General features: G+C 31.9%; 2 protein-coding genes across 2 annotated transcripts; both read right to left on the minus strand.

Moving 5' to 3' along the window:
• Positions 1-106: 106 nt before the first annotated feature.
• Positions 107-26,811, minus strand: LOC145307026 (uncharacterized). Its single transcript, XM_080149365.1, has 8 exons — positions 26,720-26,811; positions 25,864-25,924; positions 24,460-24,549; positions 18,674-18,772; positions 18,402-18,503; positions 18,160-18,258; positions 375-473; positions 107-210 (listed from the first exon to the last, which is right to left on the minus strand). The coding sequence occupies exons 1-8, from the start codon at positions 26,735-26,737 to the stop codon at positions 107-109; spliced, it is 672 nt and encodes a 223-aa protein (XP_080005491.1). The 5' UTR covers positions 26,738-26,811.
• On the minus strand, positions 14,589-18,018 carry LOC145306793 (uncharacterized). Its single transcript, XM_080149091.1, has 9 exons — positions 17,924-18,018; positions 17,656-17,754; positions 17,400-17,498; positions 17,143-17,241; positions 16,877-16,975; positions 16,619-16,717; positions 15,852-15,947; positions 15,368-15,419; positions 14,589-14,873 (listed from the first exon to the last, which is right to left on the minus strand). Exons 1-8 carry the CDS (start codon positions 18,006-18,008, stop codon positions 15,391-15,393), a joined length of 705 nt encoding a protein of 234 aa, XP_080005217.1. The 5' UTR covers positions 18,009-18,018; the 3' UTR covers positions 14,589-14,873; positions 15,368-15,390.
• Positions 26,812-27,117: the final 306 nt, after the last annotated feature.

A 27,117-nucleotide genomic window follows, 5' to 3' on the forward strand; every position in this document is an offset into this window, starting at 1 on the left:
TTTTGTTTGTGAGTTAGCCTTTTATAGTTAAATGAATATATACATATGTATATAGATGGATAAAATATACTAAAGATACACTATATAGTAAAATAATATTATGTAACTAACCATCATTAGCTTTATGGTTGACATCGGCTCCATATTCTAGAAGTATTCTGATTACTTCTGTGTTTCTAAACCCTGCTGCCCTCATAAGACTTGTACTTCCTAAATATAAATATATTAGTTACATTATATATTTTTTAGTTCAGAGTGGAGTCATAAATATAGAGAGATGTGTACGGATAGATAGATAAATATATGATTATATAGATAGATAGATAAAATATACAAAAGATACAATTATAGTATAATAATAATATGTAACTAACCATTATTATCTTTATGGTTGACATCGGCTCCATGTTCTAGAAGTAGTCTGACTATTTCTGTTTTTCCATACAGTGCTGCAACCATAAGACTTGTCCATCCTAGATATAAATATATTAGTTACATTGTATGTTCTTTAGTTCAGAGTACAGTTATAGATATACAGAGAGAGGTGTACATAGATAGATAGAATATACTAAAGATACATTATATAATTATAGTATGATAATATTATGTAACTAACCAAGTATATTATCATTATGGTTCACATGAGCTCCATGTTCTAGAAGTAGTCTGACTACTTCTGTGTTTCCTTTCTCTGCTGCAGCCATAAGACTTGTTCTTCCTAGATATAAATATTCTAGATACATTGTATATTTTTTTGTTCTGAGATAGATAGATAGATAGATAGATAGATAGATAGATAGATAGATAGATAGATAGATAGATAGATAGATAGATAGATAGATAGATAGATAGATAGATAGATAGATAGATATATAGATAGATAGATAGATAGATAGATAGATAGATAGATAGATAGATAGATAGATAGATAGATAGATAGATAGATAGATAGATAGATAGATAGATAGATAGATAGATAGATAGATAGATAGATAGATAGATAGATAGATAGATAGATAGATAGATAGATAGATAGATAGATAGATAGATAGATAGATAGATAGATAGATAGATAGATAGATAGATAGATAGATAGATAGATAGATAGATAGATAGATAGATAGATAGATAGATAGATAGATAGATAGATAGATAGATAGATAGATAGATAGATAGATAGATAGATAGATAGATAGATAGATAGATAGATAGATAGATAGATAGATAGATAGATAGATAGATATATAGATAGATAGAAAGATAAATAGATAGATAGATAGATAGATAGATAGATAGATAGATAGATGGATAGATAATAGATAGATAAATATATATGTATAATATGTACTCACAAAACTAAATGTTATCATGATCACGTATGAGAAAGAACTGACCTACTATATAGTGGTGGTGGTGCTGCTAGTCACCTTCAGATTTCTCTTTTTTCTTGGCCCAACAAGTTTTCTTTTTAAATTGTAATTCACAAGTCAACTTTTCAGTGTATGTGTGTGTGTAGTGATCTAAAGGGATAAATCAATGGCCGATAAATTGATGTACATCCCCAATGATGATACACAAGATAACCCTCTCTGTAGATTAAAATTAGTGGTGTAAATGTTTGAACACTCAACTTAATGAATCAACCAATTAAAATTAAAGTCCCCAAAGTTATTAAGCCAAGGAATAAGAAAAGATTATTACAGACCACTGTCCCCTCCCTTCCTGCACATACCAACACACACAAACCAAAATGTCCCCACACACAAAGAGAAAGGGGACACTGGACGGGGTTTATTGTAGCGTTTTCTTATTTTGTAGCTTAACAAGTTTGGAGACTTTTAATTAATTTTAATTGGTTTTTGGTTGGTCCATTAAGTTGAGTGTCCAAATGATTCAACTAGGGGGGATAATTTTGTTTATCAACATTGTCCTTCCCTAACAGTTAGTTTTTTCGTTAATTTAGGCATGTAAAAATTATCCTATCCATTTCAAACTTTGAATGATGATAGCTATAACAGTTAGGTATGATTTAGAAAGTGTAGTAACTCCATAATTAGTATTAGACTGTCCTTACGTCCATTTAACTTGTAAGTTAATATTTGCCTATTTATCTGATTTTTAGAATACTGATTCCTTTGGAACATGGTACAATGTTATAAGCGAAGCATCTTTGTAATCAAGTCCTAAATAGAATATATATTTAAGTGGTTTTTCAACAAAATTAGTTACAATTTTGTTGAGACTTATGGATTGTATTCTGCTAATTCAGTTCTCTCTACACTCTACAAATGTTAATGTTCGTTAGTCCTTCCATCGATTCGTCGTATTTTCGAAATGGCTTTTGATTTAGGTTGATTTTGGTATATATTAGGTTAGTTGATTGCCATGCAGGGTTAAGTAATTTGCCCCGCAGGGTTAGAGCCCCCTTAGATGTAGTGGAAAAACTATTGTGAAAATACGAATAAATGCCATTAAGGGGCGTTGCCACGAAAGGGACTATACCCAAAGATTTGAATGTTATACCTATTCGTAAATGAAAGAAAGAAAGACATCGCTTTTCCTATATTTTATTAAAATCTTTATTAAAAAGTAAAACTCGAAAAAAATTGTTGAGCATGATCATTATTACATTTTCTAACTATAACCTTTATGGCATGCTGTATATAAATTAATATTTCATAGGTTTATACAAGCTTAAAAATCACTTCGCCCCAAAGCTGTAATTTTTAAAGTTTAATTTTGACAAACTTCCTAAGATCCTAATAACGCGGCCACATGCCTTACCCTACACAATTCTAGCTGATACTTTAATCTTAATTTTTAAAAAAATTTGGGGGGGGGCCTTTTTTAATGAGAATTTTTTCCTCTCCCTAAATAGTTATAAACTTATGGGAAGTTACATTGTAAAGGAGAACCATATTGGTTCTGGGGTTAGCAAGATCCTTCCATACAGACAGTCATCCTGTTACTAAAAAAGATATAATTTAAGGTTGAGGAAGAAGAAGTTGAGGACAACCAGGTATATCCGCTGGAATGGAACCGGTTCTCAGCCATACAATCCGCATAGTGTCCGCGGAAAGCTGACTATAACATTTTGATATAAATAAATATATAAAACTCAGGGATCTAAAAGGATAAGACAATGACCTCGATAAATTGATGTACATCTCAAATGTTAAGAAACAAAATTACCCCTTATGTAGATTAAAGTTAAGAAGTTTGAACACTCTACCTAATGAACCAACCAATAAAAAATTATTAACAGTTCCCAAAAATGTTAAGCCAACGAATAGGAGCACATTATTATAAAATTTTAGGGACTAGTGTAATAAACAGCCCATTATCCCCTCTCTCTCTCTCTGCGGGTAAATACACATCCAGTAAGAGAGGGGAGAAAGCTTAAAAAATATTAACCCCTCTATTCACATCCTAATTTTTAAAAATATGTATAGTTAACCCCCCTCAAACCTTTGAAACCTTGTATTTGCCGCTATATCAGATACATGAGATAAAAGCTTTGTATAAGTAGAGGGAATGCCTTGGGCAAAAACATGTGCAACGCATTTTAATGCACAGTTACGACTTCCTTCATATGGCTTATTTGACAACTCACCAAAATTAACAAGACATTAAAATGGTGAGTGGAGATTCTTAGGACGATAAGAATATTCATTTATTGCATCATATTTTATATAATTGGATCTTATCTATTCCAGATTATTTGTATGCCTTTTTATGCTGCTTAAAACGTTTTGCAGCTAACAGCCTTTAAAGTTTATAGATTTCTGAAGATATTCGTTACTAGGAACATTTTACCGTGAATGGCAGTTGGCCCGCTGTACTTATCTACTAAAATATATTAGTCTACATAGTAGATGTGAATAAATATTACTAAACTAATCAAATATTTTTCCTCAAACTAATCCTGAAACATATATTCATTTTTATAATTTTCTAATTTCCAATCTGTCTATTTATATATCTGTTTGTACTGTCTGTCCGTCTGTCTGTCTATCTTTCTGTATATCTGTCTGTTTAACCATCTGTATATATATGTCTCTAATATATATATATATATATACAAGGTGTTTCAAAAAAACTGCGTTTTCCAGTTTTGGGAATCAACCAGAAGGAGCATGAAAAAAATGATTATATGTCCATATTCTCTGTAAAAATGTACATAACATTTACTTAAGGTGTTTTTCGATATCTATAAAAATGCGGCTGTACTGAAAGGTATATGTAGGGTAAAAATGCCTGATGCTAAAACTGTGATAACAATTATAATCAAATAACTTATTTATTGTGCAACATATAAGTTGAAAAGTACAATATTAAAGTAGTAAGTGGTTAAATCAATGTACTAACATAATTTGACATAAATTCTTTTTTTTGTCTCCGTGCAAAGAGCTTTTTAGATTCTTCAAAATTTAGTTTTTTCTATTTCTCTATGGCAAAGGCATTTTTATTTAAAAATCTTATTTAATTCAATGCACATTGATAAATAAATCAAGTCACTTTTTAATTCATTTTAATATCTTTAAAAAAAAGCAAGCTATTTTAGTTTGAAAATGTCGTTAAAAGTGCTTCTAATTATATCGTATTAGGTTGATATGTCACAACTGTCAAAAAAGGGATTAAGAGATTAAAAGGGGCGGGGTAGGAGGAACGGTTATGGGTGCATAATTGAATGATTGTAATCGAATCTTAATTAAAGCAAAATTAAAATTGGTTATTTATTCTTTAAAAAGCTTTATTAAATTAGATTTTAAATGTATTTTTTGGGGGGGTAATTTAAATTTTATTAAATCTTTAGTATTTAACTCTTAACTGTTGGGGGGGAGGGGGGCGTTGAACTCCCCCCCGTCCGGTTTTTTCTATCTCATTTTCTGTGTGTGAAAGATAAAGATCCCAAACTGCGTGCCTTTTTAAGTATGGGTATGACACATAACTGAGAGTTGAAATTTTTTGAATATCTCCATCCTGACGGGCACAGGATGCTACAAACCAGGCAGGGTCATCCAGGTAAAGAGCAAAAATATTTTTTTGACTAAAACAAAGCATTTTATCATACCAAAATACTAAAATATCCTCTAAAAGTACATCGTGATATAAAATACAGGTGTTCAAGTCACTTTCAGGTTCCAGGTATGATATTGCAGGTCCTGATCCTCCAGGTCTCCAAAAATATTTAAAAGGCTCCTGTGGCCGCAGTTTTTGACTTAGAGACATCAAATTTTAAACTTAAGTTTTTCTTAACTGTCTACATAGCGTATTAAAATTTCATAAAGATCCGCCGCTGTTTTCCGCAAACCGCCGACTGCGGTGGCTGGCAGCTGCCAAGTACAGCCGCGGCCGCTGAAATTTATATTTTGATATTTCTAATGTAAAATTTATATAAAGATAAACATTTTCTGGAAAAAAAAATTGTTCTTCTAGCTTCAAAAATAAGAAAATTACAGCCGTTTGAAATTTTTAAGTAAAAAAAGACCTAAAAACAAAGGTTGTTAAATAAAAGGGTGAAGGAAGCGAAAATTGACTTATAAAAGGTCGGAAATTCATTATTAAACAGGGGACTGGCACAAAAAAGTTAGCTCTCTAGCTCTAATAGGAACTGATATAATAGGAAAGGGGGGCGTTGAATGCCCCCCCCCCCCCGTCCGAGACTGTTAAGGGTTAAGTGAAAATATGAATTGTACAAAACTCTGAATTTATCGGTCATCAATAAATTTTTAATGTGAAATAGGGCCACAATACTGCAATAAATATGAGGAGGAGGGGGGGAGTTTTGACACAATTGCGTAAACTGTGTGTATAGGCTTTATCTTTTGACTTGGAGGATAGGTTATTAGGGATAAAATACTTCTTACAAGAAAAATTTTCCAGTTTTTAAGATTTTTTTGGATAGGCCTCCAGGTTCAGGAGCTAAAGGCCTCCAGGTGGTCTCTGGACTAGAAAAAATTAGAAGGCAAAATTTTTTTGAAGAGTTAGAATTCAACTTATAATATATAAAACAAAGTAAACATCTTATATCCTCAAATATGTAAATAACATTGAAAAAGATGAATATTTTGATTTAAAAATGACCTCTAACTCTTCAAAAAATTATTTTTAAATTTTTATCTGTCCAGAGACCAACTGGAGGCCTAAAGCTCCTGGAGGCTTGCAGATCCTAAACCTGGAGGCCTATCCAAAAATATTCAAACTTGGAAAAATTTATCATATAAGAATAATTTTAACCCAAATAACCTATCCTCTTATTCCAAAGATAAAGCCTATACACACGGTTTACGAAAAAGTGTCAAAACTCCCCCCCCTCCTTTTAGTCATAAAATATAATTAGAAATCTCAATAAATAAGCAACGTTATATAAAGATAACAAAAAAGAAATGCTAGGTGTCTAAAACATGAATTGAACCTAATGTAAATTTCCTTAGTAAAAGTATTTTGTTAAAATGTTTACTTATATTATAAAGATAACAGAACTAAAAGGTCATTGCTCAAACAAATATATCCTATTATATAAAATAGTTTTTTTTCTGTAGCTTAGAATTTTAATACATATTAAACCGAATTAACTTCACCTAGGTTCTGTTTTGATTTAAGGCTATTTTTTCATTAATGTCTTGGCATTTTTGTAGACAATTTTTCTGCCTATCCATATCTCTAACTCGTTCAAATACAGAGCCAACAGAAACTGGAGGCACAGGAGCTAGTCAATTTAAAAAGTATTCTTTTGAATAGCTCACTTTGTATGTATTTTCTTAAATGAAAAGTGTATTTTTTTATATAAAATTGTATCTTATTTGAAAGAAATAAATTGTTTTGATTCAAAATTACTAATCAAAATCAAGAAAGAAAGAAATGTTTAGCATCACACTTACAATAATTTACTTGTTAACAAGGATAACAACATCCATAAAAGTGAAGCACTGAATCAGTAGGACAAACGGACATTAACACTTGTATAGCGTCAGAACTGAATAATCAGATTATAAATGTATAAGAGTCGAAGCAAAATTGTAAGTAAAAAATGTCCTAAAATGTAACATAAAAAATAAACATGTTTAAAATGGACGTACGGACATTTTGATATATGATTGATATATATTTGATGATTATAACGCCTTCTAAGTCGTACCTAACAACTAAAGGAATCACCACGCAAAGTTTAAAATCGATGGGACAATGGGACAAAAAGCGGGACAGATCCACCCTAATTATAGAAAAGCTTCGCTTTTAAAAATAGCATTTACAACTCGCACGAATTTAATATTAAATGTAAATATGAGAGCTCAGCAGCCTGCACGCATCAGCCGGACTAAGCCTCAAATTTGAATTTGGATGTTTATTTTTTTTCTTCATAAGAGCAATTACAATATTATTCTACGGCACCTAGGGGCTAAAAAAACTGGTTTTAATCTTATGATTGTACATTTTTATATTCGTAGAACAAGAAAGCTGGATATAATACGATGCTAGACATAGTTTTTTGCGTTTGGATGAAAATCGGTTCCTATCCACCGGATTCGAATGAATACGAGAAAAAGATATCTATGATAGATAATGAAAGAGAGAGAGAGAGAGATATGATAGAATGATAATGAGAGAGAGAGATAAAGAGATAAAGAGAGAGAGAAAGAGAGAGAGAGAGAGAGAGAGAGAGAGAGAGAGAGAGAGAGAGAGAGAGAGAGAGAGAGAGATATGATAGAATGATAATGAGAGAGAGAGATAAAGAGATAAAGAGATAAAGAGAGAGAGAAAGAGAGAGAGAGAGAGAGAGAGAGAGAGAGAGAGAGAGAGAGAGAGAGAGATATGATAGAATGATAATGAGAGAGAGAGATAAAGAGAGAGATAAAGAGAGAGAGAAAGAGAGAGAGAGAGAGAGAGAGAGAGAGAGAGAGAGATATGATAGAATGATAATGAGAGAGAGAGATAAAGAGATAAAGAGATAAAGAGAGAGAGAAAGAGAGAGAGAGAGAGAGAGAGAGAGAGAGAGAGAGAGATATGATAGAATGATAATGAGAGAGAGAGATAAAGAGAGAGATAAAGAGAGAGAGAAAGAGAGAGAGAGAGAGAGAGAGAGAGAGAGAGAGAGAGAGAGAGAGAGAGCAAGAGAGAGAGAGAGAGAGAGAGAGAGAAGGATAGGGAGAGAGAGAACCAGGTATTAAAATTAGTCATAGTGATTGGAGAGAGAGAGAAAGAAAGAGGTAAAATTGGGAGGGAGAAAAAAGTACCTTTATGTATATAATACAATGTCTGTGCGTCCGTCAGAAGCCTAAGATCTCTGTAACCACCGAACCGATTTGGCTCTACTTTTTAGGGAATATAGCTACAGGTCCTGTCGTGGTTCTTAACTATTTTGTTGGTTTTCCCCCTCCCATCTTGGTTCTCCTTTACAGCAAAGTTTTATAAGTGAGTAGTTGCCTCGCCCTAGCATCTAGGGGAGGGCAGAAAATATACCAAGCAATTCATAAAGCTTCCCTAAAAACTACAACACATTCTGACCAGCAATTTCTAAGATCTTAAGCCTCAGACAGAAAACCCTTACAATGTACTTTAATTAAAAGATTTTAGGGAGGGTATCAATAATCTCATGAAAAAAATCGCCCCTTTTAAAAATACAGGGTGCGGCACATAAATCCGGACATTTTTAAAACAGCCATTACGTCAAAACTACTTGACCAATCAGGACGTTTGACACCACTATAAAAAGCTTAAGAAATGTCCTTTTAGCAAAAAAAATTCTTTGAACGAAGATGGACGTGTACAACGAGCTGGCCGCGCATATGTACAACAAGGCAGTTTCCAACTGCGCCGGTGGTTTAATCTGGATTATCGACTAGGGCCCACTAAATCTGACCTCAGCCCATCTGTATGTGAGATTGGCATGTGAAACTTGCTGAAGATACTCTTAGATACATAAGTAAGACACTAGAAAAGACTACAGCTCTCTATCTGAAATGGCTTGGCCGTAGTACTCCAGCAAAGTGAAGTGGCAGATTTTGAGATGTCAAAAACGTCAAAAATCGTGAAAAATTCGTGAAAATTTCTCGGTTCTTGACTTCAGGGACCCATATTGAGCAGTAAAACTCATTTTAGACTATAGTTTGCGCTGACAACCCTAGGTGAAACTTCATGCCATTTCTAAATAGGTAAAGAACGTTGTTCTAGCTCACCTGTGTTCCAAATAAGAGCCTCCGTGTCTAAGGGTAGCTTGAAAGTTGGGCGAATTTGGATCCTGCGGTTACTCATGTTCCTAAGGAAATGTGGCCTCCCAGCAGCCCGATCTTAATTCAATGGACTTTTGGGCCTGGGGCTACTTTGAAGCATGCACCAATAGACGTGCCCATACCACAAAGACCTCCCTCATTGCCACTATCAAGGAGAACTACGCCAGCTTGGACAGGTACATTTTGACCTGGACCTGCCGGCGGTTGAGGAGGCGGATAGAGGCGGCGATTGAGGTTGGCGGCCATTTTTTTCTGCCTCTCAGTTTTTAAAATTCAATAAAATCTTTAAAATTGACTATTTTATGTTCATTTGTTTAAAAATTAGAATTTGTCCGGATTTATGTGCCTGTCAACCAACCTCCACTCTCATTAAGTTCTCCCATCCAACCAACCATTTAACGACATGACCTTTGTCTGGAAGTCCTAACAGTGCATGGTTATGCATGTTTAAGGCCAATGCATTTACCATTCTATATTTGTTTCTCATCTGACATAGCAGCAGTAGGAACAACTTTTAACAACGTTATTTATGACGCAGTTTTGGCCTAGCTTCGAACCCATCAACTTCCCAAGTGTTACAATGCACTAATGGACATTATGACAGAGGAAAATTATTGTCAATTTAGGTTGCTAACATGGACTTCTTTTATTAATTAGTTAGTTCATCCAGTAGAGGGGAGAGGATGAGATAAAAAGGGGTATCTTCCTTTTATCCAGCTACAAGTTTCACTTTATTAGAGTATATGATAATCTGGTGTAAGATCCATATACTAATAAATCCATTGCTTTTTAGGATAATTATGCAAAAAATGAACGTACAGACTTTCTGGTAACGATTATTCTACGCTATCTAAATCAGAATTTTCTCTATCATAAAAATATCTGCAATAAAAAGAAATACATTTGCATAAACCATGCATAGAGTAGCTTCACAACACAACATTATAAAATTAATTGATAAGACGTCTACTTCCTTAACCCTTACAGATCGGGCCCCTATTCCCACCTTAATAGATCGGGGGGGGGGTCATATTGACCCCCCCCTCTATCTTGGCTTCTGTTACAGATAAAGACGTAAAATTTTTTTCTGGTGGTTCATGTGTATTTTTAGAGAAAATTACTTTTTCTAGTCATAGCAGTCAGGCCGCTCCTTAGCTGCTTTTAGCGGCCAGCCGCTAAATTTTAAAACAGCTGTAGAGCGGCCAATTTTGCAGCTAGGATGATCAAATTTTAGGACGAACTTTTATTTTTCATAACAAAAAAATTACTTTTTCTGATCATCGCCGAAAAACGGCAAATAACGGAAACCGCCATTTTCGGCGGTTACGGCGGTAAAACGGCGGTTGGCGGCGCCAATTAATATTTTTATCTGTTTATTGTTGCTCAAGAATTCATCAAAAAAATTTATAGGTCTCTAGCTGTAATAGAAGCCACGATATTCATGATATATGTCTGTAGTAAAAGCCGGTCAAAAATCGGTCATAAAGTCGGTCAGGGTGTGGTCAAACGGTCATAACACCACTTTTCTCATAAGGTCATTGATACTCAGTATTCACCAAAAAATTTTTAGGTTTCTACCTTATACACAAAAGTCATAATGTAGAAATTAAGATTTATTTAGAATTTTTTTTAAAAATTTTGGTGCTACCCAACCGACTTTGATCGGACACCACGACCGACACAGACCAGATATCCTAATAAAATCAACTCCTGCCGACGCATAATTACTAAACTTAAAAAGTCATGAAGTCACAGCCATCCATCTTACCTACAAAAAAAATGACATTAAAAAAACTAGAGGGGGGGGGTCAATATGACCCCCCCCCCCGATCTGTAAGGGTTAACAAAATACAAACTTTATATATTTTAATATTTGTAGCAAAGATACTCCATATATAATAAATATTAGTATGTCAATAAGGCGCTATCACTTAAATTACCCTTTGGGGCACTCATACCCTTATATATCTTAAATTGGTGTTGGTAGCTTTATGTTCATTTGTTATTACATTATTTAAAGGCCCTCCGTAGGGGTTAAGCTACTCCCCTCTTATTTTCATTTTTTTTAAAATAAAGCGGGGAGGTTGGAGGGGGTGGCATAAGTACCACTTCTGTTAATCTCTGTGTTTTAAGTTTACAATAAGAAAGAGAGTAAGAAAGAAAGAAAGAAAGGAAATAGAAAGAGAAACAGAAAAAAGGAGAAAAAAAAGAGAAAGAAAGAAAGAAAGAAAGGAAATAGAAAGAGAAACAGAAAAAAGGAGAAAAAAAGAGAAAGAAAGAAAGAGAAAAAGAAAGAAGGAGAAAAATAAGAGAAAGAAAAGTATGGTAAAGACATGTTCAATAGCAACCCTTATTAAATTAGCTCAGCTTAAAGACACCTCAAATTCAACCACGCGGCTTTTTATCCATCCAATAACCTCGGATAGCCTATAGGAGACAGGATACACCACGAGATCTTATTTTAGTGTATCTCTGAACCATATCTATGTTAAGGATGTGCCTGACTAATCGGTCAAATCCTGTCAGACAACTAAACCTTTGATTGCAAGACTTTTATCCAGCAGTACTAACTGAAAATTGTAAGCAGTTGCGATGGCTTTTGGGCCAATCCTTTCCCCCTACTCCAACTACTTATATCCCTTACCTGACATAGAAGCATTTAAACAAGTGGGTAACTTTACAAAGTGTCTTAAAAATCAGCCATGTGACGTCATAAAAATGATTGATTACCCATCTCTTTTTTAGGGGTTTGCATTCCTACTTCTTCTCTCATCTCCCTCATTTTTATGACGTCACATGGGTGATTTTTGAGACACATTGTAAAGTAGAAACTATTTTTAGTGTGTTAGGAGTGTTAGGCCTAGATTTGAACCGTTATAACCTTGCTAAGTCATGCTGACACATTTATTTCAGGAATAAGGTATAACCAACAAGCAAAATAAATCTAAAATAATATTTGGGGGGCAAATGGAGAGGTCGTCAATTTTACGATGTGTTGCCTCCCAACGATAGCTGAAAAACACGTATAGGTTTCGTGATTTTCTTCCGAATTAATTTCGTTATTGGTATGAGCTGCATTTATTTATTTAGTTCAAACCTACAGCCGCAACAAACCACACACATTTAAGAAAGCTTTCTTGTGACTTGTATGTATTATCATCAGAAGGAGAGAGAGAGGCTGTTTATTTCACTAGTCCCCAAAGTTTTATATTAACATTTTCTTATTCGTAAGCTTGACATCTTTGGGGACTTTTATTAAGTTTTTATTGGTTGGTACATTAAGCTTAGTGTCTTAACGTTTCAACCAAAAATTATAATCTACAGAAGGGATAATTTTGTGTATCATTATTGGGGATGTACATCAATTTTATCGGCCATAGTCTTATCCCTGACAAACCGCGCACATTCCAAGAAGCTTTCTACAGCTTGTAGGCATAACAAATCCAGAGTATAGATATATATACAGAAAATTACCCCCCCCCCCTTTTTTTGATGACCTTTTTTTGTCTGCTAACAAATTATTTTCTACTACTTGGCTGTGTTAATATTCCCGTTACCATAGGTTGATTCTCAAAGACTTAATTAGGAGTTGTCACAAGGTCATTGCGATAGGGAAATACAGTTATTTAACCCTTTCTCCCTCTAGTGTTCTTGCTGCAGCTACATACATCCTGTCTATCAGCGCACTGCAGCTATACATATACTTAATTCGCAGCTGCCAACCCTTGGAAAGCATTCACAAACTAAGATTCACAGCATTTTTGTTATAACTCAAGCCTTTGGTATTAATCTTATAGTTTTTCATTTCAACATCCCTGCAAAGCTGTATATAATACTATGGGATATAAAACTATTTCAGTGTTTAGTAGTAAAGCTACTTTATTATCATTTGTTTCTGTCTTTTTCTGGGTGTGATTTTCTGACTAGAAGTGAACTTAACCCTCAGTTATGTGTCATACACATATCTGATAAGTCACTTAGTTATAGCCCTCTATCTTTTCACACACAGAAAATGAGATAGAAAAAACCGAGTGCTTTGCTTCTATTAAAAAAAATATGCCCATATCAATCATATAGACAATATTATCGAATTTGTTCAGACTTTGACTTAAGTATTTTCTAACATCATATTTAGTTTGTCCGTCTGTCTGTCTGTCACATTTTAACTATATTGATGTTGTCATCCTTGTTTCGAATCACAATGTTTTATTTGTTAAAAGACTGAAAAGATTTTGAAAATTAAATTTGAAAAAAATCCGTTAAATGAAAAGTGAAAAATCCGTGAACTTTTAGATTTAAATAATTCAATTTTTTATTGGTATCTGAAAAATGAAATAATAAGCATCAACTAAGGTAAAATATTCAATAAACAAAGATGACAACATCCATAAATTCAAAATATCAACGAATTGTCAAGCAAACGAACATAAACAATTATAGAGTGACAGCCAGGGAGGGAGGAGACATTGGACTGTAAATTATACTGGTCCCAAATAATATTAACACTTTTGTTTGATTAAAAACTTTTGGGGTTTGATTTGTTTGTACAAGCTAGCATTGTCTAAACTTTTCAACCATTAATTTAAACCCACAGAATTAATAATTTTGTTAATTTGCCATCATAGTAATCTTATTTTATCGCCAATTTTCTTCTTAGATCCAAATGGACAGCGCTTACAATTTAAAAAAACAAACAGTGATGTAAAGGGATAAGACAATGGACGATAAATTAATGTACAACCCCAATTATCATATACAAAATGCATCCTTCTTTAGATTACAATTTGTGGTTAAAACGTTTGAACACTCAACTTTATGAACAAACCAAATAAATATAATAAAAGTCCCCAAAGTTGTGGAGCCAACGAATAAAAAAACGTTATGTAAAGCTTTGGGGACTATTATGATAAACATCCAAATTTCACCACCCTCAACAGTGTCTAAAATTTTCTACCAATAGTTTAAATCTAGAAATTAGTAACTTTAATTTTTTTAAAAGCTTTGTTTTCTATAAAACGTAACTATAACCAACCATTCAGCCACATCTAATGATTCCTGTAGCAGTTAGGTTCAATTTAAAAATGATATCAACTCTTTGAGTCTTTAATCATTACCAGAAAGACCCTGAGTCAATCTAAAACATGCAGATTTTTAAAATTCATTTGATTTTTTAACATTGATTCCCATAACAACAAGGTACAATATTATAGGCAAAACATCACCATACTCAATTCCTAAATATTTAATTATATCCTTAAACATTATCCTGTATTTAATATTGTGATCACATTTAATACAATTTTTACAGTTTTAAAATATGATAACCAACTAATCATATGATGGGTTAACAGTGAATTATATCCATAATACTTTATTGAACATACAAAGGATCTTTTAAAGACTTAAGACTTTATAGTTAAAATAGGTCTTTCAGACTTGTAACTTACAGACAAAGTAAATTAAAAGTAGCTAAGCTTGAAATATAATATGAAATGATTAGGAAATAACTTTAAAATCTAAATATTCTTATTTTGAAAATCATGAATCATACAATAATAATTTTTTCATAAAAAAGGCACAGTTTTTTAAAATAATAAAGCATTGTAGGTAATCATTCTGTTCACCCAAAGCAGTTCTGTTCTGAAATAATGGTTATATTGATTATTAAAAATTATATTGGAAAATAACAGATCTAAGATATAAACAGATGGACTGAAAAAATTCACAGATAGATATAGAGAAGCTAAAAATTAAAAAGAAAGTTATTTTTGTATGTTCATTGAGATTTTTAGATTTGATATGTTTAGATAAATAAAAATACTTATAGATAGAAAGTTAAATTATAAATTTTAACAGTTATAGATTTATAATTGAGAAATATATAAAAGATAATAAGCTAAGTATACAATTACAATAAGTATATACAGATAAGTAAATGAATAAATAGACAGATATATATATGTATATATATAGGTAAGTTGGTAAAAAAAATTAATGGACTCTCTTTGTAAATTCTATTACACAAATAAGAAGTGGAGTGATCTGTGCTCCCTAGGCACTTTAAGTGAAAGCACTTATATAGCTGACTCTCTTCTTCTTTAAACTTTTCATAAGAATTTATTTAAATGTTTTACCTTGTTATATTATTGTTCTGACTTCATTTAATCTCACTCCCTTTCTTTCCTCCTACAGAAGGTTTAATCTTTTATAATCTTTTTAAAATGATTTTATTTTTTGCAATGAATTATTTGCATTAACATCTGGTGGATTTGTTTTTAAAAGAGGGGGGGGGGGGTTAAGAAGTAAAAAATACAAAATCACCACATAAAATGATAAACTAAAATGGCCTCAAACCATCTAGGATCTATGTGAATTTCCCTAAAATTTTTAACTAAATCAGTTATTTGGTTTTCAAGATCTTATAGTATGTGTCAAGATCTTAAAGGACAATCAAAAAACCTTATTAATTGTTTGTCTTTATGAATAAGATCCCCCCCCCCTTAATTTTGAAATAAGGGCCCCATAATCTCTATACTGCACGCCTATTGAATAAATTAAAGACTATATCTATATGTGATGATTTTTTAACAACATTTTCACATTTCTTGAAAAGCTTACCTTTTTTTCTAAGAATATCTGCTATTTCTCTCTTTCTTTTCATTGTTTCTTCAGTGTCCCAAGAATTTTCTTGAGCCTTATCCAGAGCTGTGCTCCCTATGATATTTATTGATTATTTAATAATATACATATATTAACCCTGTCAAAATTTTGTACAGTTAAGTGATAATAGTTATGTAGTCATAATATGATTAATGCTGTTTATATGTCAGCAATATATATTTTTATTATTATGTTGGCATAAACTATATTTGAATTGTACACATAAACATAATGTTTCCGAGGTAAATGGACAAGCATCATAGCAAAGTATTACTGAGTAGAGAGATAGATAGAGATAGAAATAGACAAAGAGAGAGCAAGAGATAGTGTGAGAAAGAGAGAGAGAGAGAGAGAGAGAGAGAGAGAGAGAGAGAGAGAGAGTGTGAGAAAGTGAGAAAGAGAATGATAGAGAGACTGATTAAAGAAGTTTAAAGAATAATGTATTATACATATCTGTGCATCAATCTAATAATAATACAAAATAAATTTAAAGTTTATTAAATACATTTGTGAGTTTTTAATTCATTATAAAGAAAGATAAATTGATATTAAGATATTTACATACAGAAAGATAATTAGATAAATAGATATATAATTAAACAGTTAAAAAGCAATTAGAACTATTAATGAATAGATAAGAAAATTTTGCAAAAAATGGCAACGTTAATATTTATATGAAATATATTAAAGATACAAATATAGTATAAAAATATTATGTAACTAACCATCATTATCTTTATGGTTGACATGAGCTCCATGTTCTAAAAGCAGTCTGACTGTTTCTGTCTTTCCATTGTATGCTGCAGACATAAGACTTGTCCTTCCTAGATATAAATATATTAGTTACATTATATATTCTTTATCTCAGAGTAGAGTTATAGATTTACAGAGATTGGTGTACAGAGATATATGTTTAGACTATATATAGATAGAGAGAATAAACTAAAGATACAAATATAGTATAATAAAATTATGTAACTAACCAAATTTATTTTTATGGTTGACATCGGCTCCATATTCTAGAAGCAGTCTGACTGTTTCTGTAAATCCATACTGTGCTGCATACATAAGACTGGTCCATCCTAGATATAAATATATTAGTTACATTATATATTCTTTATCTCAGAGTAGAGTTATAGATTTACAGAGAGAGGTGTTCAGAGGTATATGTTTAGACTATATATGCATAGATAGATAGATAGAATAAACTAAAGATACAAATATAGTATAATTAAATTATGTAACTAACCAGTTTTATTTATTTGGTTCACATTGGCTCCATATTTTAGAAGCGGTCTGACTGTTTCTGTCTTTCCATTCCTTGCTGCCCCCAAAAGACTTGTCATTTCTAGATATAAATATATTAGTTACATTATATATTTTTTTAGTTCAGAGTACAGTTATAGATATACAGAGAGATAAATGGATATACAGATAAACAGATAAAGATAGGTAGAAAATAATAAAAAAGTTACAAATATAATATAATAATATTATGTAACTAACCATCATTATCTTTATGATTGACATCGGCTTCATGTTCTAGAAGCAGTCTGACTACTTCTGTTTTTCCATTCCATGCTGCAGACATAAGACTTGTTTTTCCTAGATATAAATATATTAGTTACATTGTATGTTCTTTAGTTCAGAGTACAGTTATAGATATACAGAGAGAGGTATACAGATAAATGGATATAAAGATAAAGATAGATAGAATATACTAAAGATACACTATATAGTATAATAATATTATGTAACTAACCTCTGTTGTTTTTATTGTGTACATCAGCTTTATATTCTAGAAGTAGTCTGACTATTTCTGTTTTTCCATACCATGCTGCAACCATAAGACTTGTCCTTCCTAGATATAAATATATTATATACATTATGTATTCTTTAGTTCAGAGTACAGTTATAGATATACAGAGAGAGGTATACAGAAATAGATAGATATGTAAATGAATATATAGATAGTTAGATAGAATATACTAAAGATATACTATATATTAAAAAAATACTATGTAACTAACCATCATTAGCTTTAATGTTGACATCGGCTCCATATTCTAGAAGTAGTCTGACTATTTCTGTTTTTCCATACAGTGCTGCATGCATAAGACTTGTCCTTCCTAGATATAAATATATTAGTTACATTATATATTCTTTTGCTCAGAGTACAGTTATAGATATACAGAGAGAGGTATACAGAGATAGATAGAATATACTAAAGATACACTATATAGTAAAATAATATTATGTAACTAACCCAACTTATCTTTATTGTTGACATTGGCTCCATGTTCTAGAAGTATTCTGACTACTTCTGTGTTGCCAAACTGTGCTGCAACCATAAGACTTGTGTAACCTGGATATAAATATATTATATACATTATATATTCTTTAGCTCAGAGTACAGTTATAGATATACAGAGAGAGGTGTACATAGATAGATAGAATATACTAAAGATACATTATATAATTATAGTATAATAATATTATGTAACTAACCAAGTATATTATCATTATGGTTCACATGAGCTCCATGTTCTAGAAGTAGTCTGACTACTTCTGTGTTTCCTTTCTCTGCTGCAGCCATAAGACTTGTTCTTCCTAGATATAAATATTTTAGATACATTGTATATTTTTTTGTTCTGAGTACAGTAATAGATATACAGAGAGCGGTGTAAAGAGATTTATAGATAGAAATAGTCGACTATAGATAGATAGATAGATAGAATATACAATATATAAATATAGTTTAATAATATTATGTAACTAACCAGAATTATCTTTATTGTTGACATCCGCTCCAAGTTTTAGGAGTATTCTGACTACTTCTGTGTTTCCATACTGTGCTGCATACATAAGACTGGTAGCTCCTAGATATAAATATATTAGTTACATTATATATTCTTTAGTTCAGAGTACAGTTATAGATATACAAAAATATATATGTAGAGAGATAGATATAGATAAATTGAAAGATAGTAAGATAGATAGAGAGATAGTTAAATATATAGATAGAAAGATATATAGGTATCTACAGATAGATACTTAATCCAGACAAAATAAGAACTGGCATTGTAGGCCAACAAAATAATCTGATGTAGACAAGGTTTTTATGTGCATTCAGAACGAGCTATATTGATAGAGACTGTAAATAAGAAAATTTCTCATCAGATTATCAAACCTTAACATCATATTATTCATATAATCTCAAAGATAGGGCAAAACTTTCTATTGTTTCCTTAAGAAACGGCTTTTTCCACCGATTTTTATTATATCCAAGATTGGGGAAAAAAATTTCAGACTATATAAATGTGCAGTTAATTGTCTTTTTTTTCATTCTATAGCTAAAACTAAACTTTTTGACATAGTTCTCTATTTTTCCTAACAGTTAAGCTGACTATTAAAGTGATCACAAAGCAATTTAAAAAAATTTGATATATATATATTTGGAATTTCTTAATTATTTAAAATTATGACAAAAATTTTGCTAAATTTGATATAAAAAGTGCCTTAAAACCTCTATTTTTAAATTTGCTACAGTACCCAAAAAAATTAACTTACACAATTATGTGTAAAAACAAACTTTTAGATTTGTTGGCATTTCTCTTAACACAGATGGAGTTAACAAAATTCATACTTAAAAAATAGAGATATTTCTGCTTTTCATACTGTTGTTATCAATTTTGCTTATTGACAACTGAAAAAGTTGCAATTAAGGTTAACATAACAGGCAATCAGAACAAGTATAGAATAATGTATTATGGAAACACAACTATTATGGAAACACAACTCAAATGGTTTTAGACAGTATTAGTATTAGAGAGTATTAGTATTACAGATAAATTCAGTATAATTTTTGTTGTCAATGTTGTGTCAAAGTGCCTCAATAAAATGATCCTTATAGATGTTTAAAAATATAGATATCCAATTTAAATCTTTTGATTGTGGAATTGTAAAAATATAAGCCCTTTCACCTCACAGCCCAATTAATTGCTTGTGGATTTAATGGGGCTCTAATGGTCTTCTATGGTAATTATAATATCAATGAAAAACTTTTAAAAATATTTAGACTATACATATCATATTTTTACAATTCCACAATCAAAAGATTTAACCGATTTTCTATTTTCTACCTGTAATTTTGATTTTTTAAGCTGCCAGCTGCCGAATTTTAAAACAGCTTTAGACCAACAAATTTTTATATGTAGTCTTTTATTGTGATCAGAAACAGATAAAAATATTAATTGGTGCTGCTAACCGCCATTTTACTGCCGTAACCGCCGAAAATAGCAGTTTCCATTATTTGCCGTTTTTTGGCAATGGTCAGAAAAAGTAATTTTTTTGTTATAAAAAATAAAAGTTCACCTAAAATTTGGTGATCCCAGCTTTTAAATTGGCCGTTCTATGGCTGTTTTAATATTTAGCGGCTAAGGAGCGGTCTGACTGCTATGACTAGAAAAAGTAATTTTCTTTAAAAATACACATAAACCACCAGAAAACATTTTTATGTCTCTAACTGTAACAGGAACCGAGATAGAGGGGGGGGGTCAATATGACCCTCCCCCCCCCCAATCTATTAATGTGGGAATTGGAGCCCGAGCTGTAAGGCTTAAGAGAAATCTGTGCCAACAAATCTAAAAGTTTGTTTTACACATAATTGTGTATGTTAATTTTTTTGGGTACTGTAGCAAATTTAAAAATAGAAGTTTTAAGGCACTTTTTATAACAAATTTAGCAAATTTGTTGTGATAATTCTAAATAACTAAGTAATTCCAAATATATATCAAATTTTGAAAACTTGCTTTGCGATCACTTTAAAAGCCTCTTATATACAGAACAAATTGTTAATAAATATGTCTAGAAATTTATGTGTTTTTGTATTATACTAATCAATCCCAAAGAGAGAGAGAGGGGGGGGGGCAATGGGCTGTTTATTACACTAGTCCTATAATAACATTTTCTCATTTGTTGGCTTAACAACTTTGGGGACTTTAGTAATTTGATTGGTTGGATCATTAACCCATTAATGACAATAGGGTCTTAAACGACGCACAAATTCAAACCTATACTATCACTCTATTTTATTATGCTATCCTTTTTAAATGTTTGTAAATAACTGAATAGAGCTTCAAGTTTTGTCCTCTACATTGCTTGGCCTCTCACTTCATTCGATGACCAGATGAAATCATATTTTCATGGCCACTGGTCGCCGGAAAGGAAAAGCAGTTTTTTGAAAGGGGCGTAGCAACTAGTAGATTATACAGTAAAATCCTAAAATGATTAGTCCTATAAGGTCAAAAAGGACGCAATGGCTAAAATGATTAGTCCGAATGCATCGAATATGACGCACAACAATTTATCAAAAAAAAGTATGTAAACTAACTAAAATCAAAGAAAACTTAGCAGAAACTAAAAATATATAACAAATGCTATAATTAATTATAAATAAGTATGTTTTAATTCTTTAAAAGAAAAAAGTTAGGCCTGGTGTGGAAATTTTTTCCTATTTTTTCCACTTCTGCGCCACACTGGTCGCCGGAAGGAAAAAGCAGTTTTTTGAAAGGGGCTATCTGAGATTATTACAGATTCTGATATATACATATATAGACTAATGAAAAATGCAAAAAACGAAATTACAAGCGTTCCTTCTTGGGAGAAAATCCGAGAAAAAGATTTTAGCTATTTTTAACCTAAAATTCACATTGGCAAGCCTGCAAAAAATATAAAGACATTTAGAACATGTCATTGATCAGCACCTAGAAGTGGTAGAAAATCATTTTAGGATTTTACTGTATAATCTCCTATAATCTACTAGTTGCTACGCCCCTTACCTCTAGGACATGTTGGGGATGTCAGGAAAATAGCTTAAAACCATCCCAAGGTATTTATAAAGCTTCCCTGATAAGTAAAACCAATTCAGACCTTCAATTTCTGTAATCTTTGGCTTGAGCAAAAAAACCTTACTACTTTATAGTATGGAATACAATACAAGCAGCGGCTACGCCCCTAGAGGCATCTAGGGCCCCTTAGATTGCAGGGGGAGTCAAATCCCCTCTTTCAATTACAATTTTTTAAAGAAAAAGTTTTTTTTAAAATTTTTATATTTTTATTTTCTAGGGATGATTTCTCTTAAGGGATGGTGGTGGTACCCTCCATCAAAATAGTTATAAACCTTACCAGAACCTAGTGAAAGCTACCATGTAACGGAGCACCATATAGGTTCAGTGGTTAGCAAGGTCCTTTGGTACACACACAAAGACATACAATAATATGTTACTTTATTTTAAGGATATAAAAGTAGTAGCGCAGATAATCTACAACTAGGGTCTGTCTGTACGTCCACCTGTCTGTATTTCCATAATTGCATCCAAATAAATAATAGCTACCTTACAACTAGGGAATGTATGTATGTCTGTCTATATATCCAAAATTACAGCCAATTAAAGACTGTAAATATGTTTATACTTCCGTAATATTTATTGCAGCCTAGCTGTTGATATATTCATAAAAATAGCGCAAATACTCTACAATTATGGTCTGTCTGTACATCCGTCCGTCTGTATATATATAATTGCATCCAAATAATTAACAACTACGCTACAACTAAGAAATGTATTGGTTAGGGATCTAAAATAGTAAGTCAATGGCCGATAAATTGATGTACTTACTCAGGGATATTATACCATAAAATCTTTCTGTAGATTACATTTAGTGGTTGAAACATTTGGACACTTAATAAACCAACCAATCAAAATACAAATACAATTCCCCACAGTTGGTAAGACAACAAATAAGCAAAAGTTATTATAAAACCTGAAGGATTAACAGGGGCTGGGGGGGGGGGGGGTTGAGGGGTTGTCATGTATTGGGTTGTTCAATATAATTGTCGACAAAATCATATTTTTTTGCTAAACATTGTAATAAAGTGAAAGGGTATCTATCTGTGTATCTGCTTAACTGATATGCTTCTTTTTTTACTTTGTAGCTTCTCATAAGTCCTAGGAAGGTTTACAACTATTTTTGGGGAGGTTACCTCCACCCTCCAAAGAGAAATCGCCCCTTGAAAAAGACCCCCCAACACAAGAAAAAATAGAATTAACTTAATGAAATTAATTCTTTTTAAATAAAAAATATTGTTGTTGAATTCAATGACCTCTCCCCATCTCAAGTGCTCCTAAAGGCCTCAAGGGGCGTAGCCCCTAGTACTAAATAATTATATTCTGAATTGTTTCTTACAGACGAATGGACGTACAGACCGACACTGATTGTAGAGTATCTGTGTTATGTATCCTTTTAATAAAGTAACAGGATATACTTTCTACATGTGTCTGTGTGTTGTGTACCAAGGGATCTCACTAACCACTGAACCGATATGGTTCTCCTTTACATGGTAGCTTATCATAGAACCTGGTAAGGTTTATAAATATTTTGGGGGAGAGTACCACCACCCTCCAAAGAGAAATCGCCACTTAAAAAAGACCCCCAACACAAGAAAAAATAGAATGAACTTAATGAAATTAATTCTTTTTAAATCTAAAATAAAAAATATTGTTGTAGAATTCAATGACCTCTCCCCATCCCAAGTGCCCCTAAAGGCCTCTAGGGGCGTAGCCACTAGTACCAAATAATTATATTCTGAATTGTTTTATACAGACGAATGGACGTACAGACAGACACTGATTGTAGAGTATCTGTGTTATGTATCCTTTTAATAAAGTAACAGGATCTAAATACATTCTACATACATGTGTCTGTGTGTACTAAGGGATCTCACTGACCACTGAACCGATATGGTTCTCCTTTACATTTTAGCTTCTCATAGGACCTGGTAAGGTTTATAACTATTTTGGGGGAGAGTACCACAACCGCTCTAGGAGAAATCACCTCTAGAAAATAATAAACCCCTCTCATTATTTTTTAAAAATTTTTCTTTAAAAACTGTAATTGAAAGATGGGGTTTGACTCCCCCCAAACCCAAGGGTCCCTGGATGCCTCTAGGGGCGAAGCCGCTGCTAGTATAGTGTTCCATACTATAAAGTAGTAAGGTTTTTGTCTGAAGCTAAAGATTATAGAAATTTCGGGTCTGAATTGGTTTTACTTATCAGGAAAGCTTTATAAATATCTTGGGATGGTTTTATGCTATTTTTCTGACGTTCCCCACCCACCCTAGAGGTTAGGGGCGAAGCAACTAATAGATTATACAGTAAAAGCCTAAGATGATTAGTCCGATATGGTACATAATAGACGCATGGGAAAAATGATTAGTCCGAATGCGTCGGAAACGACGCAAAAAAAAACTTCTTTGGTATGCCACAAATCAAAAAATCTAAAAATACAAATGTCTTACAATCCCTTAAGGAAGCTGTGTTTAAAATTTTAAGTGATTCTGACGACAGGGGGGAAGTTCGGCGCTAATGGGTTAAGTTTAGTGTCTAAACGTTTTAAACACTAATTTTAATCTACTGAAGTATAATCGTACATATCATGGTTGGGGATGTACATCAATTTATCGGTCATTGTCTTATCCCTTTAGATGAATCCAATGATTAAAGCCCACCAAAATGATTTTTCTCTTCAATATTGACTCCAGCATCCAATAACTTGATAACTTCATCAGTAGATCCTGTTTTTACTGCTTCTAATAAATCTAAACAAAATGATTTTTGATTAACATTGTACCTTATTGTAATAGGTATCAATATTCCAAAAGTCAAATAAATATCATAATTATATTATATCACATAAAAATTTATTGCTTCTATTAAATCTGAACAAAATGATTTTTAATTGACTTTATACCTTGTTGTAATAGGAATCAGTTTTCCAAAAAACAAATTAATAGAATAATTATATCACATAAAAATTTATTATTTCTAATAAATCTGAACAAAATGATTTGTAATTTAAAGAAATAAACAAGGATGACAACATCAATAAAAACAAAGCTCTGTAAAGGTAGGACAAACCAACATTAACACTGTAGAGTGTCAAAACAGAATAAGCAGAATATAGATGCATAAGTCTAAACAAAATTGTTAGTAAATTTGTTGCAAAACTACTTGATACTGCTTAAGACATTATAGAGATGCTTCGCTTATAATATTATACCTTGTTGTAATAGGAATCAGTATTCCAAAAATCAGATATTCATAAGATATGAAAATTTAGTGTCAAATATGTTAAATATCGTCATGTTTTAAATGAACATAAGTACATTCTGTTAACGATTTTAAAGTTTCTACTCTTTCCAAATCGTACCTGACTAATACAGGAATCACTATGCCAAGTTTGAAATTGATAGGACACTTCTAACCTGACTAAATTTAAGAAAAAAGCTTACTGTTATCTTCTAACCGGACTATCCTTAATTATACATACATTGTACATTGTATAGTAGTAGAAAACTGGTTATATATACCAACAACAAAATTAATTTGAAAAAAAATCACGAAACCTGTGTTTTCAGCTGTTGTTAACAAATCAATGTGTTTTAAATGGACGTAATGGCATTCTGGTAACGATAATAGAGTTGCTATGCTTTTAAAATCATACCTAACTACTACAGGAATCACTATGCAAAGTTTGAGATAAATTTTAATATACCTTAATTAACAAAAAAAAAATGGTTCTGGATGGATGGACAGACTGACGGACTGACTCTAATTATAGAAAAGCTTTGCTTTTAAAAAGAGGCCTTGTATATTTGAATAAAATTCATAATTGTCTATTCATTTGACTTTTGAGTTGGTTAATTCTACGTCGATTGGAAATAATGTTATAAGCTTAAAGAGCATTGTAAGCAGGTAGGGAGAGGACATTGCCTTAATTGAAAAAAAACATTCAGTTCTGGACGGATGGACAGACTGATGGACCGACCCTTTTATAGAAAAGCTTGGCTTTTAAAAATAACATTTCTTATAGACATTTCTATTTACAGCTTTGGTTGTATAAAATTGCTTACCCGGATCCGCAATATATGGACTATTGGATAAGCATCCTCCAACATATAGCAGCAAACAAACCTTAAATATTTTCTTTTTAATTTTATCGTATTCATTTGAAACCGATTAATATCCAGTGGATTAGAACTGGTTCTCATCCATACAAAAAAACTATGTCTATCATCATATTATATCCAGTTTTCTACGAATATAAAAACCTGGTTTTAATCTTATAATTGTACATTTTATATGCGCGGAAAGCTGTTTATAATATGATGCAAGAAATAACTATTATATACTTTTTTTAGTAGCGAAGCTACTCAATAATTCACAATGTCCGTCCATCTGTCCGTCTGTCATCTGTCCATAATTAATGAATTGGGGGGAACAGATAAGAAAATTAGGCTTCCAATATTAATGTTTTTTAAAAAACGGGGGGTTAAAATTTTCTAGGGAGATTTCTCTTCTGAGGAAAGTTGTACCCTCCCCCAAGATAGTTATAAACCTTCCCAGGACCTATGATAAGCAACCCTGTAAGGGAAAAGCCTATATGTTCAGCAGTTACCAGGATTCTTTGGTACAAACAGACAGACAAAAATACATCCTGTTACAATATAATTAGGATATATATAGATAGATATATAGATAGATAGATAGATATGTAGATAGATAGATAGATAGATAGATAGATAGATAGATAGATAGATACATAGATACATAGATAGATGGATAGATAGATAGATAGATAGATAGATAGATAGATAGATAGATAGATAGATAGATAGATAGATAGATAGATAGATAGATAGATAGATAGATAGATAGATAGATAGATAGATAGATAGATAGATAGATATATGTATAACATGTACTCACAAAACTAAATGTTATCATGATCACGTATGAGAAAGAACTGAACTACTAGTGGTGGTGGTGGTGCTGCTAGTCAACTTTAGATTTCTCTTTTTCACAGTGGGATCTTTTGCCAAAAAACGGGACATTAAGGGTAGACCAAAGTAAACATCAATAAAAAAGCTTGTATTTGACGAAATGATGTAATTTCTTTTGCTTTAACTCAAAAATAACATAAAGTTTGCTCCTGTTAACTTCTAATGTGCATTTGGTAAGTACGTCTGGCGGTTTTGGAGGAGCGAAGCTACCCTATTTTTAAAAAATCTATAAAACTTCATAACTTTTTATTTTAACAAAACCAACGTCTATGTAAATATTTCTTCAATGCAAACAATGTTTGTGAACAAGAATATAGCGTCAGG

The sequence above is a fragment of the Acartia tonsa genome, chromosome 15, assembly GCF_053477335.1.
Source record: "Acartia tonsa isolate MP-2025a chromosome 15, ASM5347733v1, whole genome shotgun sequence".
In the NCBI taxonomy this organism is placed as follows: Eukaryota; Metazoa; Arthropoda; class Copepoda; order Calanoida; family Acartiidae; genus Acartia; species Acartia tonsa.